Source organism: Salmo salar, unplaced genomic scaffold (genome assembly GCF_905237065.1).
Source record: "Salmo salar unplaced genomic scaffold, Ssal_v3.1, whole genome shotgun sequence".
Taxonomy (NCBI): domain Eukaryota; kingdom Metazoa; phylum Chordata; class Actinopteri; order Salmoniformes; family Salmonidae; genus Salmo; species Salmo salar.
The window spans coordinates 249,335-268,042 of NW_025547958.1; the positions used below are offsets into that span (position 1 = coordinate 249,335).

At 40.0% G+C, this 18,708-nt stretch overlaps 1 protein-coding gene across 15 annotated transcripts in view; it reads right to left on the reverse strand.

Moving 5' to 3' along the window:
- Positions 1-6,829: 6,829 nt before the first annotated feature.
- The window catches only part of LOC106598467 (butyrophilin subfamily 3 member A2), a 55,735-nt gene continuing 43,856 nt past the window's right edge, over positions 6,830-18,708 (reverse strand). For 8 of the 15 annotated variants that reach the window (XM_045711729.1, XM_045711741.1, XM_045711733.1 and 5 more), the window contains 11 exons: positions 18,659-18,691; positions 18,433-18,453; positions 18,206-18,238; positions 17,980-18,000; positions 17,278-17,298; positions 12,562-12,594; positions 12,336-12,356; positions 12,107-12,139; positions 11,881-11,901; positions 11,191-11,211; positions 6,830-7,859 (listed from right to left, as the gene is read on the reverse strand). In XM_045711729.1, the coding sequence (XP_045567685.1) occupies positions 7,816-7,859; positions 11,191-11,211; positions 11,881-11,901; positions 12,107-12,139; positions 12,336-12,356; positions 12,562-12,594; positions 17,278-17,298; positions 17,980-18,000; positions 18,206-18,238; positions 18,433-18,453; positions 18,659-18,691 (302 nt within the window). In that variant the 3' untranslated portion in view covers positions 6,830-7,815. The remainder of the gene's footprint in view (positions 7,860-11,190; positions 11,212-11,880; positions 11,902-12,106; positions 12,140-12,335; positions 12,357-12,561; positions 12,595-17,277; positions 17,299-17,979; positions 18,001-18,205; positions 18,239-18,432; positions 18,454-18,658; positions 18,692-18,708) is intronic. The other 7 variants (XM_045711736.1, XM_045711731.1, XR_006763191.1 and 4 more) reach the window with 6 other exon arrangements.

Sequence of the window (18,708 nt, forward strand, 5' to 3'; positions counted from 1 at the left end):
CTTCACTGGCAGGGTGCTCACAATATGCTCAAAGTCCAACCGTTCTCCTCCTGACCAACACCACTACAGCTGTTAGTCGGAGGCACGGCACTTTTTCATCGTCAAACCCTGTGTCCTCCGTTCCCTTTTCTTAAATATCATCATATCATCATATCATCATATATACACAATATCATTATATACATTATATACATTATACTATCGTTATATTTCTGTGGTGCAGAAATGATCTGATAGTTCCGAACACAATCGAATACTTTTTGAAGTTTATTCAAGTAGTTTATTCAAGTAGTTTATTTAAGTAGTTTATTCAAGTAGTTTATTTAAGTAGTACACTATATTTGCCATTTGCAAAATACCTATTAACACTAATACATGCATTGGAATTCTACGTTGTAGCTCTCTCAGGTAAAGTACATAATACACATCGAGGAATACAGTAAAAATACGCCCAGAGTGGTAATATTATTAAAAAAACAGTAGTCATAAATGCTAAAGTGTTAAAAACAGCAGTCAGATAAAAGCTATTCATGAACCTGGTAGTGGAGGTGCTCCTGTCCTTCCTCCACCCAGTAAGCCTGCCCGACCGTCCTGTACCTCCCTCTGGATGGCAGGGGTGGCAGTGTAGAGAGAGAAACCGATGAAGAGTGTGAGTCATGCTGGTAGTGGAGGTGCTCCTGTCCTTCCTCCACCCAGTCAGCCTGCCCGACCGTCCTGTACCTCCCTCTGGATGGCAGCGGTGGCAGAGTAGAGAGAGAAACCGATGAAGAGTGTGAGTCATGCTGGTAGTGGAGGTGCTCCTGTCCTTCCTCCACCCAGTCAGCCTGCCCGACCGTCCTGTACCTCCCTCTGGATGGCAGCGGTGGCAGAGTAGAGAGAGAAACCGATGAAGAGTGTGAGTCATGCTGGTAGTGGAGGTGCTCCTGTCCTTCCTCCACCCAGTCAGCCTGCCCGACCGTCCTGTACCTCCACCCAGTAGGTTTGTGTTGGCTGTCCATGTCAGGTCGGGACCCACTGGGAAAACACTAGTCGAGTCAACGTTGTTTCCACGTCATTTCAATAATATTACGTTGAACCAACTTGGAAAAGACGTTGAATTTACATCTGTACTCAGCGGGCAGAGATGTTTATGGACTGACATTGCCCCCTTTACTCACATGTGCCGAATACAACTGTTGTAGACTTTACTGCGCAATGCTTGTGAAATAAACTTTCCCAATGATGCATAGTTATAATAATACACAATTAAAAAACACAAGAGGAATAAAATAAAATACACAAAAACTGAATTCTATACAAAGGGTACCAGTACCAGACCAATGTGCAGATGTACGAGGTATTTGAGGTAGATACAGTATGACAACACAGGCTGCACAGTAACAAGAAAACAGGCAACAATAGCAGCTAGGTCATGTCTAGTGCTACTTGATGCTTAGAGAAGATGGGCAATAATAGTAATGAGCTTTTTTGGTATTGAAATACTCTGGGTCAGTCTTTAGATCTGCAAGCTACACCCACCTGATGACCTTCTGGCACTTGATTGAGCGGGCAGCAGAGACCAAGTTTATAAGAGTCACAAGCACCAATCCGTCTGAAACAAGTGTTACTGGAAGAAAACCAGTAAGGGACAACTTCATTAAATACTTAAGGGGTTGTAAGGCCCCGGTTAATAGAAGAATTTGACAAAGTCCCAGAATTTCTGCAAAAGGTTAGTTCTTTATTCAGAGAGCTCTAAAAATCATACAATGCACATAGCCTTTTATACCTCACATTTGGTCATACCGTACCCCTTATAAATGCCCCTCCTCTTGCTATTTACAAGAATGTTCCAACACATACATTGCTTATCATATCCTGCACAATCTACTGCAAGCCTTACGGTTTCTCCCCTCCCTGGGTGGGGAGACCTCCTTCCTGTTATCAGTTTCACAGTTGTCTATCACAAGTTGTCTGTTGACAGTTCCTCTTTTCCTATGCACACACTGTCTCACTTACATAGCTAAATAGTAAAGTCTTAACTTGTCCTATGCACACACATTAGAGAATTCTAGTCTTATGATTCTAATACATTTCACTCAATTATACAGTGACAGGGTGGAATACTTTAGTCATTATCTTAAACATATAATTTCCTTATCAGTACCCAATTGTATTATTTGGTATATTTTGGTTTTCTGAGTTTTTGAGCACTTATTAAACTGCTCCGTTTTATACCAAGTTCGATCTCCTGCGCCTGACTTCCCTGCCACCAGCACGCACTCTTACATATCAACCGGACCTGACTTCACACCCTAATTAAGTTAGTAGGTCTACAGAACTCTATCCCATCAACCAGACCTGGCTTCACACCCTAATTAAGTTAGTATGTTTACAGAACTCTATCCCATCAACCGGACCTGGCTTCACACTCTAATTAAGTTAGTATGTTTACAGAACTCTATCCCATCAACCGGACCTGGTTTCACACCCTAATTAAGTTAGTATGTTTACAGAACTCCATCCCATCAACCGGACCTGGTTTCACACCCTAATTAAGTTAGTATGTTTACAGAACTCCATCCCATCAACCGGACCTGGTTTCACACCCTATTTAAGTTAGTATGTTTATGGAACTCTATCCCATCAACCGGACCTGGTTTCACACCCTAATTAAGTTAGTATGTTTATGGAACTCTATCCCATCAACCGGACCTGGCTTCACACCCTAATTAACAAGGATTTACTGTTACATAGGCTGAATACTTTTCAGGTGCATTTTTTATGGATATTGATAGAGTCAAAAGTGTTCTTGGCTTGTGCCAACTCTGTTCTGTGTCTGTGCAGATGTGAATTGGTGGTGCAGCAGGAATGTTTAGTTGAGAGTAGTGCGCTGTCTGGTAAAGAAGGGCCACTAGATGATTGCACAGAGCACTTCCTGCAACACAGAAGCAGTGGTTTTGGACCACGACCACTGGTACGGAGTGCTTTAACACCATCTGTGAAGATACGTGTGATGAAAGACTGAAGTGAGAAACAAGAATGATGCAGCTCATAAATAACAATTAACATAGTAGTTTCTAGTCTTCTTAACTAGGGGTTCATTTAACTATACAGGAATAGATTGTGTCTCAGTGAACACAATTACCAAACACTGCATCAACAGATCTTTACCAAATAACCTGTTAACTTTCACTCTTCCTCATGGACCTGTGACAGGCAGCCCTCAGAGTGATCTCCCCTATCAGATACTCCCCTGTCAGATACTCCCCTGTCAGATACTCCCCTGTCAAATACTCCCCTGTCAGATACTCCCCCGTTAGATACTGTGTACAAGACATGAATAACAATTCTTTTTAGCTAGCAAATATAGCTACCAAGCATAACTTCACAAACCACAGCTCCTGTACCAGATGATGGTACTCTATATACGGGCTGTGGAACATCACAAACCGCAGCTCCTGTACCAGATGATGGTTCTCTATATACCGGCTGCTGGTCATCAGGACGGGGTGAACCCACATGGAGCGCTGTCGCTGCGTTGATAGATCGCCGCAATAGCCAAGAGTTTCCACAGTTTGAAATTCATGATGGAAATACAGGTATGAAGATGACATCACCATTTACAGTCTAATACACTCCCTCCAAAAATCTAAATATTAGCGGGCAGACATTTAATTCGGTGTCAAGGTGTCAATAATGTTGTCTTTTAAAAAATGTGCCTATTATATGCAAATAAACAATTAAATATATTTTCAGATTTTATACACAGTTTTTTTCTTTGGGCTAGGGGCAGTATTTTGAAGTTTGGATGACAAACGTGTCCAGAGTAAACTGCCTGTTACTCAGGCACAGAAGCTAGGATATGCATATAATTGGTAGATTTGGATAGAAAACACTCTGAAGTTTCTAAAACTGTTACAATAATGTCTGTGAGTATAACAGAACTGATATGTCAGGCAAAAACCTGAGGACAAACCATTATTTTTGATGTGAGTGGTTTTCCATTGAAAGCGTGACTGTGTGCATGCTCTTCGTTGTTTATCCTTTCTATTGAATACGCTATTGTCCGGTTTAAATATTATCGATTATTTAGACAATTGACAACCTGAAGATTAATTATAAACATCGTTTGACATGTTTCGACTAACTTTACCGGTACTATTCGGACGTATTCGTCTGCGTGTTTTGAACGCCTTTGAGCCAGTGGATTACTGAACAAAACGCGCCAGCAAACTGAGTTTTTGGGATATAAAGAGGGACTTTATCGAAAAAACAACCATTTATTGTGTAACTGGGACCCTTGTGATTGCAACCAGATGAAGATCTTCAAAGACAAGTGATTTATTTTATTGCTATTTCTGACTTTCGTGACTCCTCTACTTGGTTGGAAAATGTTTGAATGCTTTTGTAAGCGGGGTGCTGTCCTCAGATAATCGCATGGTATGCTTTTGCCGTAAAGCCTTTTTGAAATCTGACACAGTGGCTGGATTAACAAGAAGTTAATCTTTTAACCGATGATTAAAACTTGTATTTTCATGAATGTTTATTATTACTGTTTCTGTATTTTGAATTTGGCACCCTGCAATTTCACCGGATGTTGTCGAGGTGGGACGCTAGCGTCCCAATGATCCGAAAGAAGTTTTAATAATTTAAAAAAGCTTCAATGACTATTTACCCGTGAATACATTCATGAAATGGAGAATGGGTTCAACTATTTACACATTTAATAATCAGTCCTTCATACAAACTTGCTATGCTGAATTCTTGACTCACAAACGGACATGCTGCCATATGCTGCTAGCAGCCCACAAGCGAGTCACAATTTACCGCTATCTAGTGTAGACAGGCATCACCCTCTATCTAGTGTGGACCAGGCATCACCCTCTATCTAGTGTAGAGGAGGCATCACCCTCTATCTAGTGTAGACAGGCATCACCCTCTATCTAGTGTAGACAGGCATCACCCTCTATCTAGTGGAGACAGGCATCACCCTCTATCTAGTGGAGACAGGCATCACCCTCTATCTAGTGTAGACAGGCATCACCCTCTATCTAGTGTAGACCAGGCATCACCCTCTATCTAGTGTAGACCAGGCATCACCCTCTATCTAGTGTAGACCAGGCATCACCCTCTATCTAGTGTAGACAGGCATCACCCTCTATCTAGTGTAGACAGGCATCACCCTCTATCTAGTGTAGACCAGGCATCACCCTCTATCTAGTGTAGACCAGGCATCACCCTCTATCTAGTGTAGACAGGCATCACCCTCTATCTAGTGTAGACAGGCATCACCCTCTATCTAGTGTAGACCAGGCATCACCCTCTTCGACTCTCCGGTTGAAAACTCAACACCAGACACTTTGCTGATTCCTGCCGTCAGTCGTTACTATGGTGATTTATAATGCCAGCTGACAACAGCTCAAATAAACCTTGTTGATGATCAAAATACTAAATGTAGAGATGTTTTTATGTTAAATGAACATGGTTAGTATTAGTGGATTAAATACATCAAGGCCTACTGCTTGGAACTGGATATACTGACGGGTTATTTTATTATTGACCCCGTAGCATTTGATTTAAAAACCATGTCAGTTATCCAATAGTAATACATGCATCAATCCACTGAACCTGTTGACCAATCATCATCAATCCACTGAACCTGTTGACCAATCATCATCAATCCACTGAACCTGATTACCAATCATCATCAATCCACTGAACCTGTTGACCAATCATCATCAATCCACTGAACCTGTTGACCAATCATCATCAATCCACTGAACCTGTTGACCAATCATCATCAATCCACTGAACCTAAGGTTGGCCTATCCATCATCCGCCCTCTGAACCTGTTGGCCTATCCATCAATTTCCTTGCTGCTTATAGTCCTTGTGTAATATATATAACTGGGTCAGCAGGTCATTACCTGCTGCTTATAGCACCTGTCTCCATAGCTCTATATAACAGACTGATGACCTGTCTCCATAGCTCTATATAACAGACTGATGACCTGTCTCCATAGCTCTATATAACAGACTGATGACCTGTCTCCATAGCTCTATATAACAGACTGATGACCTGTCTCCATAGCTCTATATAACAGACTGATGACCTGTCTCCATAGCTCTATATAACAGACTGATGACCTGTCTCCATAGCTCTATATAACAGACTGATGACCTGTCTCCATAGCTCTATATAACAGGCTGATGACCTGTCTCCATAGCTCTATATAACAGACTGATGACCTGTCTCCATAGCTCTATATAACAGACTGATGACCTGTCTCCATAGCTCTATATAACAGACTGATGACCTGTCTCCATAGCTCTATATAACAGACTGATGACCTGTCTCCATAGCTCTATATAACAGACTGATGACCTGTCTCCATAGCTCTATATAACAGACTGATGACCTGTCTCCATAGCTCTATATAACAGACTGATGACCTGTCTCCATAGCTCTATATAACAGACTGATGACCTGTCTCCATAGCTCTATATAACAGACTGATGACCTGTCTCCATAGCTCTATATAACAGACTGATGACCTGTCTCCGTAGCTGATAGAAACAGAAGGAATATCCTGCACAATGACACTACTAATAACTGTCCTGATGAGGAAGAGGAGGAAGAGGAGGGCTCCATTGTCCCTGAACAGTTTGAAGTGTTCAGTCAGAATGACAGAGCCACTTTGTTCCCACTAGTCACATGGTCAATAATGATGACATCATAACAACACCTGTTACCTGGAGGACAATGTCTCTACCACAGGTCACCAAGGAAACAGTAAGGTAACACTACCTACTGACATTCAATAATGTTAAAATATTACACTGGAGTCACGTTCTCACACAACGATGTCCTAGTTTATTAAAACAAGAAATCATCAATACATGGAAAATACCATTCAACTGCATATACATGATTCAATATATAATATACAGTGGGTCTGGAATTATTGACACCCTTGATAAAGATAATGATGACTGTATAAAATACATCAATATATAATATACAGTGGGTCTGGAATTATTGACACCCCTGATAAAGATAATAATGACTGTATAAAATAAATAATTTAAATACTGAGCTATCATCTGCTCAACAACATGTGTCAATTATATTATTTTATATTAATACGGTTGATCTGATTAAAATATTTTGTTTAACAAGTAATATATATATATTTTCTAAATTATTGACCCCCCTATAGATTCTAAAGGTATAAATTATTGACCCCCTATAGATTCTAAAGGTCCAATTTATTGACCCCCTATAGATTCTAAAGGTCTAATTTATTGACCCCCTATAGATTCTAAAGGTCTAAATTATTGACCCCCTATAGATTCTAAAGGTCTAAATTATTGACCCCCTATAGATTCTAAAGGTATAAATTATTGACCCCCTATAGATTCTAAAGGTCTAAATTATTGACCCCCTATAGATTCTAAAGGTCTAAATTATTGACCCCCTATAGATTCTAAAGGTCTAAATTATTGACCCCCTATAGATTCTAAAGGTATAAATTATTGACCCCCTATAGATTCTAAAGGTATAAATTATTGACCCCCCTATAGATTCTAAAGGTATAAATTATTGACCCCCTATAGATTCTAAAGGTATAAATTATTGACCCCCTATAGATTCTAAAGGTATAAATTATTGACCCCCCTATAGATTCTAAAGGTATAAATTATTGACCCCCCTATAGATTCTAAAGGTATAAATTATTGACCCCCTATAGATTCTAGTAATTAAAGTAGTCAGAAGGTCAGTATTTGGTTCTATATTCATAGTAATGACATCATCAAACTCCTGGAGATTTACGTCTCAAAAAACTCCTCCCATCTCCATGTCTTCCATTCCATCAGACTCTATTAAAGATAGAAATTATGATTTAGAATGAAGGAAAAACATCAGAATAAACTGATAAACCAGACAGACAGACAGACAGACAGACAGACAGACAGACAGACAGACAGACAGACAGACAGACAGACAGACAGACAGACAGACAGACAGACAGACAGACAGACAGACAGACAGACAGACAGACAGACAGACAGAGGGGACTGGTCACCCCTCAGAGCCTGGTTCCTCTGGTCTACCAAGTACAGCCAGTAGAGGACTGGTCACACCTCAAAGCCTTGTTCCTCTCTACCCAGTACAGTCAGTAGAGGACTGGTCACCCCTCAGAGCCTGGTTCCTCTCTACCCAGTACAGTCAGTAGAGGACTGGTCACCCCTCAGAGCCTGGTTCCTCTGGTCTACCCAGTAGAGGACTGGTCACCACTCAGAGCCTGGTTCCTCTGGTCTACCCAGTACAGCCAGTAGAGGACTGGTCACCCCTCAGAGCCTGGTTCCTCTGGTCTACCCCGTACAGCCAGTAGAGGAATGGTCACCCCTCAGAGCCTGGTTCCTCTCTAGGTTTCTTCCTAGGTTCCTTCCTTTCTAGGGAGTTTTTCCTAGCAACTGTGCTTCTACATCTGCATTGCTTGCTGTTTTGGGTTTTAGGCTGGGTTTCTGTACAGCACTTTGCGACAACGGCTGATGTAAAAATGGCTTCATAAATACATTTGATTGATCGATTGATGCTGGGAGATTAGGCCTGGCTCGCAGTCGGCGTTCCAATTCGTCCCAAAGGTGTTCGATGGGGTTGAGGTCAGGGCTCTGTGCAGGCCAGTCAAGTTCTTCCACACCGATCTCAACAAACCATTTCTGTATGGACCTGGCTTTGTGCACGGGGACATTGTCATACCAAAACAGCGAAGGGCCTTCCCCAAACTGTTGCAACAAAGTTGGAAGCACATAATCGTCTAGAATGTCATTGTATCCTTGTCACATCCTGACCAGTAATAGGGGTTATTTGTTATAATAGTTTGGTCAGGACGTGGCAGGGGGGTGTTTGTTTAGTGTGGTTCGGGCTATGTATTTAGGTAGAGGGGTATTTGTTTTATATGGTTCGGGGTGTGTGTGTATGTAGAGGGGTGTTGGATTTATGTGTTCCGGGGTTTTTGGTTTATGTTCTTGTTTTGTATTCTAGGGTTTCTATGTTGTGTATTTCTTTGTTGGCCTGGTGTGGCTCTCAATCAGGAACAGCTGTACATCGTTGTTTCTGATTGAGAGTCATACTTAGGGAGCCTGTTTTACACCTGTCCCTTTGTGGGAGATTGTATTTGCACTGCTGTTTGTTTAGCCTGCAAATCTGTTAGCTGTCATTCTTTGTTTATTGTTTTTTCGTGTTCACTTTATAAATAAAAATATGATGAGCACGCAACCTGCTAAGCCTTGGTCTAATCCCTTCGACACCCGTGACAATCCTGTCATGTTAAGATTTCCCTTCACTGGATCTAAGGGGCCCAATCCATGAAAAACAGCCCCAGACCATAATATCCACCTCCACCAAACTTTACAGTTGGCACTATGCATTGGTGCATGTAGTGTTCTCCTGGCATCCGCCAAATCCAGATTCATCTGGCAGACTGCCAGATGGTGAAGCGTTATTCTATACTCCAGAGAACATATTTCCACTAGTCCAGAGTCCAATGGTGGCGAGCTTTACACCACTCCACCCAACGCTTGGCATTGAGCATGGTGATCTTAGGCTTGTGTGCGTCTGCTCGGCCATGGAAACCCATTTCAAGAAGCTCCAGACAAACAGTTATTGTGTTGACGTTTCATCCAGAGGCAGTTTGGAACTGTGTAGTGAGTGTTGCAACCGAGGACAGACGATTTTTAGGCGCTTCAACACTTGGCGGTCCCATTCTGTGAGCTTCTGTGGCCTACCACTAAACTGCTGACACATTTTTGCTCCTAGATGTTTCCACTCCACAATAACAGCACATACAGTTGACCGGGGCAGCTCTAGCAGGGCAGAAACTTGACGAACTGACTTGTTGGAAAGGTGGCATCCTAAGACAGTGCCACATTGAAAGTCACTGAGCTCTTCAGTAAGGCCATTCTACTGACAATGTTTGTCTATGGAGATTGCATGGCTGTGTGCTTGATTTTATAAACCTGTCAGCAACGGGTGGTGCTGAAATAGAATCCACTAATTTAAAGAGTTGTCTACATACTTTTGTATATATAGCGTAGTTAACCAGTGTAATATATAGTGTAGTTAACCAGTGTAATATATAGTGTAGTTAACCAGTGTAATATATAGTGTAGTTAACCAGTGTAATATATAGCGTAGTTAACCAGTGTAATATATAGCATAGTTAACCAGTGTAATATATAGTGTAGTTAACCAGTGTAATATATAGTGTAGTTAACCAGTGTAATATATAGTGTAGTTAACCAGTGTAATATATAGTGTAGTTAACCAGTGTAATATATAGTGTAATATATAGTATAGTTAATCAGTGTAATATATAGTGTAGGTAATCAGTGTAATATATAGTGTAGTTAACCAGTGTAATATATAGTGTAGTTAACCAGTGTAATATATAGTGTAGTTAACCAGTGTAATATATAGTGTAGTTAAGCAGTGTAATATATAGTGTAGTTAACCAGTGTAATATATAGTGTAGTTAATCAGTGTAATATATAGTGTAATATATAGTGTAGTTAACCAGTGCAATATATAGTGTAGTTAACCAGTGTAATATATAGTGTAATATATAGTATAGTTAATCAGTGTAATATATAGTGCAGTTAACCAGTGTAATATATAGTGTAATATATAGTATAGTTAATCAGTGTAATATATAGTGTAGTTAATCAGTGTAATAAATAGTGTAGTTAATCAGTGTAATATAAAGTTTAATATATAGTATAGTTAATCAGTGTCATATATAGTGTAGTCAATCAGTGTAATAAATAGTGTAGTTAATCAGTGTAATATTTAGTGTAGTTAATCAGTGTAATATATAGTGTAGTTAATCAGTGTAAAATATTGTGTAGTTAACCAGTTTAATATATCGTGTAGTTAACCAGTGTAATATGTAGGGTAGTTAACCAGTATACTATATAGTGTAGTTAACCAGTGGAATTATATAGTGTAGTTAATCAATGTAGTTAATCAATGTAATATATAGTGTAGTTAATCAGTGTAATATATAGTGTAGTTAATGAATGTAATGTATAGTGTAGTTAACCAGTGTAATATATAGTGTAGTTAATCAGTGTAATATATAGTGTAAATACTTTTTAAGGAAAGTGTTTTCACATAAATCAATGAAATGCATGCAGTTGTGCAACTCACCCCTCTCTCTTATGACCTTGTCTGTAAAGAGAGAATATAAAACATGATGTATTATGGGTACTAGAACATGAAGACAGGTACACAGACAGACAGACAGACAGACAGACAGACAGACAGACAGACAGACAGACAGACAGACAGACAGACAGACAGACAGGAACATAGACAGACAGACAGGAACATAGACAGACAGACAGGAACATAGACAGACAGACAGGAACATAGACAGACAGACAGGAACATAGACAGACAGACAGACAGACAGACAGACAGACAGACAGACAGACAGACAGACAGACAGACAGACAGACAGACAGACAGACAGACAGACAGGAACATAGACAGACAGACAGACAGACAGACAGACAGACAGACAGACAGACAGACAGACAGACAGACAGACAGACAGACAGACAGGAACATAGACAGACAGACAGACAGACAGACAGACAGACAGACAGACAGACAGACAGACAGACAGACAGACAGACAGGAACATAGACAGACAGACAGACAGACAGACAGACAGACAGACAGACAGACAGACAGACAGACAGACAGACAGACAGACAGACAGACAGACAGACAGACAGGAACATAGACAGACAGACAGGAACACTGTTTTCAATTAAATTAATGAAATTCATGCATGAAGTTGTGGAAGCACACAGACTTTCACACACAACTTACCTTTCTCGTTTCTGAGCTTCTCTGTAGACAGAAAATAAAACATGATGTATTATGGGTACTAGAACATGAAGACAGACTACATCCTCTCTATTCTGACCTCCTCTGTAGACAGTAGATAAAACATGATGTATTATGGGTACTGGAACATGAAGACAGACTATTTCCTTTGATAATGTTTTAATGTTGATAATTACGTGAATATAGTAAACTCAGCGACAACACTTACCCATCTCTCCAGTCAAGTTTTGAATGTGTTCATCTAGGGGGGGGAAATATATTCACTCAACTTGTCAAAAATAAATATAGACAGACAGACAGGAACATATACAGACAGACAGGAACATAGACAGACAGACAGGAACATAGACAGACAGACAGGAACACTGTTATCAATTCAATTAATGAAATTCATGCATGAAGTTGTGGAAGCACACAGACTTTCACACACAACTTACCTTTCTCGTTTCTGAGCTTCTCTGTAGACAGAAAATAAAACATGATGTATTATGGGTACTAGAACATGAAGACAGACTACATCCTCTCTATTCTGACCTCCTCTGTAGACAGTAGATAAAACATGATGTATTATGGGTACTGGAACATGAAGACAGACTATTTCCTTTGATAATGTTTTAATGTTGATAATTACGTGAATATAGTAAACTCAGCGACAACACTTACCCATCTCTCCAGTCAAGTTTTGAATGTGTTCATCTAGGGGGGGGGAAATATATTCACTCAACTTGTCAAAAATAAATATAGACAGACAGACAGGAACATATACAGACAGACAGGAACATAGACAGACAGACAGGAACATAGACAGACAGACAGGAACATAGACAGAACATGAAGAACTGCCTGGTTCCTCTCTACCCAGTACAGCCAGTAGAGGACTGGTCACCCCTCAGAGCCTGGTTCCTCTCTACCCAGTAAAGCCAGTAGAGGACTGGTCACCCCTCAGAGCCTGGTTCCTCTCTACCCAGTACAGACAGTAGAGGACTGGTCACCCCTCAGAGCCTGGTTCCTCTCTACCCAGTACAGCCAGTAGAGGACTGGTCACCCCTCAGAGCCTGGTTCCTCTCTACCCAGTACAGCCAGTAGAGGACTGGTCACCCCTCAGAGCCTGGTTCCTCTGGTCTACCCAGTACAGCCAGTAGAGGACTGGTCACCCCTCAGAGCCTGGTTCCTCTGGTCTACCAGGTACAGCCAGTAGAGGACTCGTCACCCCTCAGAGCCTGGTTCCTCTGGTCTACCCAGTACAGCCAGTAGAGGACTGGTCACCCCTCAGAGCCTGGTTACTCTCTACCCAGTACAGCCAGTAGAGGACTGGTCACCCCTCAGAGCCTGGTTCCTCTCTACCCAGTACAGCCAGTAGAGGACTGGTCACCCCTCAGAGCCTTGTTCCTCTCTACCCAGTACAGCCAGTAGAGGACTGGTCACCCCTCAGAGCCTGGTTCCTCTGGTCTACCCAGTAGAGGACTGGTCACCCCTCAGAGCCTGGTTCCTGTGGTCTACCCAGTACAGCCAGTAGAGGACTGGTCACCCCTCAGAGCCTGGTTCCTCTCTACCCAGTACAGTCAGTAGAGGACTGGTCACCCCTCAGAGCCTGGTTCCTCTGGTCTACCCAGTAGAGGACTGGTCACCACTCAGAGCCTGGTTCCTCTGGTCTACCCAGTAGAGGACTGGTCACCCCTCAGAGCCTGGTTCCTCTGGTCTACCCAGTACAGCCAGTAGAGGAATGGTCACCCCTCAGAGCCTGGTTCCTCTCTAGGTTTCTTCCTAGGTTCCCTCCTTTCTAGGGAGTTTTTCCTAGCAACTGTGCTTCTACATCTGCATTGCTTGCTGTTTTGGGTTTTAGGCTGGGTTTCTGTACAGCACTTTGCGACAACGGCTGATGTAAAAATGGCTTTATAAATACTTTAGATTGATCGATTGATGCTGGGAGATTAGGCCTGGCTCGCAGTCGGCGTTCCAATTCGTCCCAAAGGTGTTCGATGGGGTTGAGGTCAGGGCTCTGTGCAGGCCAGTCAAGTTCTCCCACACCGATCTCAACAAACCATTTCTGTATGGACCTGGCTTTGTGCACGGGGACATTGTCATACCAAAACAGCGAAGGGCCTTCCCCAAACTGTTGCAACAAAGTTGGAAGCACATAATCGTCTAGAATGTCATTGTATCCTTGTCACATCCTGACCAGTAATAGGGGTTATTTGTTATAATAGTTTGGTCAGGACGTGGCAGGGGGTGTTTGTTTAGTGTGGTTCGGGCTATGTATTTAGGTAGAGGGGTATTTGTTTTATATGGTTCGGGGTGTGTGTGTATGTAGAGGGGTGTTGGATTTATGTGTTCCGGGGTTTTTGGTTTATGTTCTTGTTTTGTATTCTAGGGTTTCTATGTTGTGTATTTCTTTGTTGGCCTGGTGTGGCTCTCAATCAGGAACAGCTGTACATCGTTGTTTCTGATTGAGAGTCATACTTAGGGAGCCTGTTTTCCACCTGTCCCTTTGTGGGAGATTGTATTTGCACTGCTGTTTGTTTAGCCTGCAAATCTGTTAGCTGTCATTCTTTTGTTATTGTTTTTTCGTGTTCACTTTATAAATAAAAATATGATGAGCACGCAACCCGCTAAGCCTTGGTCTAATCCCTTCGACACCCGTGACAATCCTGTCATGTTAAGATTTCCCTTCACTGGATCTAAGGGGCCCAATCCATGAAAAACAGCCCCAGACCATTATTCCACCTCCACCAAACTTTACAGTTGGCACTATGCATTGGTGCATGTAGTGTTCTCCTGGCATCCGCCAAATCCAGATTCATCTGGCAGACTGCCAGATGGTGAAGCGTTATTCTATACTCTATAGCTTTACACCACTCCACCCGACGCTTGGCATTGAGCATGGTGATCTTAGGCTTGTGTGCGTCTGCTCGGCCATGGAAACCCATTTCAAGAAGCTCCAGACAAACAGTTATTGTGTTGACGTTTCATCCAGAGGCAGTTTGGAACTGTATAGTGAGTGTTGCAACCGAGGACAGACGATTTTTAGGCGCTTCAACACTTGGCGGTCCCATTCTGTGAGCTTCTGTGGCCTACCACTAAACTGCTGACACATTTTTGCTCCTAGATGTTTCCACTCCATAATAACAGCACATACAGTTGACCGGGGCAGCTCTAGCGGGGCAGAAACTTGACGAACTGACTTGTTGGAAAGGTGGCATCCTAAGACAGTGCCACGTTGAAAGTCACTGAGATCTTCAGTAAGGCCATTCTACTGACAATGTTTGTCTATGGAGATTGCATGGCTGTGTGCTTGATTTTATAAACCTGTCAGCAACGGGTGGTGCTGAAATAGAATCCACTAATTTAAAGAGTTGTCTACATACTTTTGTATATATAGCGTAGTTAACCAGTGTAATATGTAGTGTAGTTAACCAGTGTAATATATAGTGTAGTTAACCAGTGTAATATATAGTGTAATATATAGTGTAGGTAATCAGTGTAATATATAGCGTAGTTAATCAGTGTAATATATAGTGTAATATATAGTGTAGTTAAACAGTGTAATATATAGTGTAGTTAACCAGTGTAATATATAGTGTAGTTAATCAGTGTAATATATAGTGTAGTTAACCAGTGTAATATATAGTGTAGTTAAGCAGTGTAATATATAGTGTAGTTAACCAGTGTAATATATAGCGTAGTTAATCAGTGTAATATATAGTGTAGTTAACCAGTGTAATATATAGTGTAGTTAATCAGTGTAATATATAGTGTAGTTAAGCAGTGTAATATATAGTGTAGTTAACCAGTGTAACATATAGCATAGTTAATCAGTGTATTATATAGTGTAGTTAACCAGTGAAATATATAATGTAATATATAGTGTAATATATGGTGTAGGTAAACAGTGTAATATATAGTGTAGTTAAGCAGTGTAATATATAGTGTAGTTAACCAGTGTAATATATAGTGTAGTTAACCAGTGTAAAATATAGTGTAATATATAGTGTAGTTAATCAGTGTAATATATAGCGTATTGAACCAGTTTAATATATAGTGTAGATAAGCAGTGTAATATATAGTGTAGTTAACCAGTGTAATATATAGTGTAGTTAATCAGTGTAATATATAGTGTAGGTAATCAGTGTAATATATAGTGTAGTTAACCAGTATAATATATAGCGTAGTTAACCAGTGTAATATATAGTGTAGTTAACCAGTGTAATATATAGTGTAGTTAACCAGTGTAATATATAGTGTAGTTAACCAGTGTAATATATAGTGTAGTTAAGCAGTGTAATATATAGTGTAGTTAACCAGTGTAATATATAGTGTAGTTAACCAGTGTAATATATAGTGTAATATATAGTGTAGGTAATCAGTGTAATATATAGCGTAGTTAATCAATGTAATATATAGTGTAATATATAGTGTAGTTAAACAGTGTAATATATAGTGTAGTTAACCAATGTAATATATAGTGTAGTTAATCAGTGTAATATATAGTGTAGTTAAGCAGTGTAATATATAGTGTAGTTAACCAGTGTAATATATAGTGTAATATATAGTATAGTTAATCAGTGTAATATATAGTGTAGTTAACCAGTGTAATATATAGTGTAGTTAACCAGTGTAATATATAGTGTAGTTAACCAGTGTAATATATAGTGTAGTTAAGCAGTGTAATATATAGTGTAGTTAACCAGTGTAATATATAGTGTAGTTAATCAGTGTAATATATAGTGTAATATATAGTGTAGTTAACCAGTGCAATATATAGTGTAGTTAACCAGTGTAATATATAGTGTAATATATAGTATAGTTAATCAGTGTAATATATAGTGCAGTTAACCAGTGTAATATATAGTGTAATATATAGTATAGTTAATCAGTGTAATATATAGTGTAGTTAATCAGTGTAATAAATAGTGTAGTTAATCAGTGTAATATAAAGTTTAATATATAGTATAGTTAATCAGTGTCATATATAGTGTAGTCAATCAGTGTAATAAATAGTGTAGTTAATCAGTGTAATATTTAGTGTAGTTAATCAGTGTAATATATAGTGTAGTTAATCAGTGTAAAATATTGTGTAGTTAACCAGTTTAATATATCGTGTAGTTAACCAGTGTAATATGTAGTGTAGTTAACCAGTATACTATATAGTGTAGTTAACCAGTGGAATTATATAGTGTAGTTAATCAATGTAGTTAATCAATGTAATATATAGTGTAGTTAATCAGTGTAATATATAGTGTAGTTAATGAATGTAATGTATAGTGTAGTTAACCAGTGTAATATATAGTGTAGTTAATCAGTGTAATATATAGTGTAAATACTTTTTAAGGAAAGTGTTTTCACATAAATCAATGAAATGCATGCAGTTGTGCAACTCACCCCTCTCTCTTATGACCTTGTCTGTAAAGAGAGAATATAAAACATGATGTATTATGGGTACTAGAACATGAAGACAGGTACACAGACAGACAGACAGACAGACAGACAGACAGACAGACAGACAGACAGACAGACAGACAGACAGACAGACAGACAGACAGGAACATAGACAGACAGACAGGAACATAGACAGACAGACAGGAACATAGACAGACAGACAGGAACATAGACAGACAGACAGACAGACAGACAGACAGACAGACAGACAGACAGACAGACAGACAGACAGACAGACAGACAGACAGACAGACAGACAGACAGACAGGAACATAGACAGACAGACAGACAGACAGACAGACAGACAGACAGACAGACAGACAGACAGACAGACAGACAGACAGGAACATAGACAGACAGACAGACAGACAGACAGACAGACAGACAGACAGACAGACAGACAGACAGACAGACAGACAGACAGACAGACAGGAACATAGACAGACAGACAGACAGACAGACAGACAGACAGACAGACAGACAGACAGACAGACAGACAGACAGACAGACAGACAGACAGACAGACAGACAGACAGACAGACAGACAGGAACATAGACAGACAGACAGGAACACTGTTTTCAATTAAATTAATGAAATTCATGCATGAAGTTGTGGAAGCACACAGACTTTCACACACAACTTACCTTTCTCGTTTCTGAGCTTCTCTGTAGACAGAAAATAAAACATGATGTATTATGGGTACTAGAACATGAAGACAGACTACATCCTCTCTATTCTGACCTCCTCTGTAGACAGTAGATAAAACATGATGTATTATGGGTACTGGAACATGAAGACAGACTATTTCCTTTGATAATGTTTTAATGTTGATAATTACGTGAATATAGTAAACTCAGCGACAACACTTACCCATCTCTCCAGTCAAGTTTTGAATGTGTTCATCTAGGGGGGAAATATATTCACTCAACTTGTCAAAAATAAATATAGACAGACAGACAGGAACATATACAGACAGACAGGAACATAGACAGACAGACAGGAACATAGACAGACAGACAGGAACACTGTTATCAATTCAATTAATGAAATTCATGCATGAAGTTGTGGAAGCACACAGACTTTCACACACAACTTACCTTTCTCGTTTCTGAGCTTCTCTGTAGACAGAAAATAAAACATGATGTATTATGGGTACTAGAACATGAAGACAGACTACATCCTCTCTATTCTGACCTCCTCTGTAGACAGTAGATAAAACATGATGTATTATGGGTACTGGAACATGAAGACAGACTATTTCCTTTGATAATGTTTTAATGTTGATAATTACGTGAATATAGTAAACTCAGCGACAACACTTACCCATCTCTCCAGTCAAGTTTTGAATGTGTTCATCTAGGGGGGAAATATAT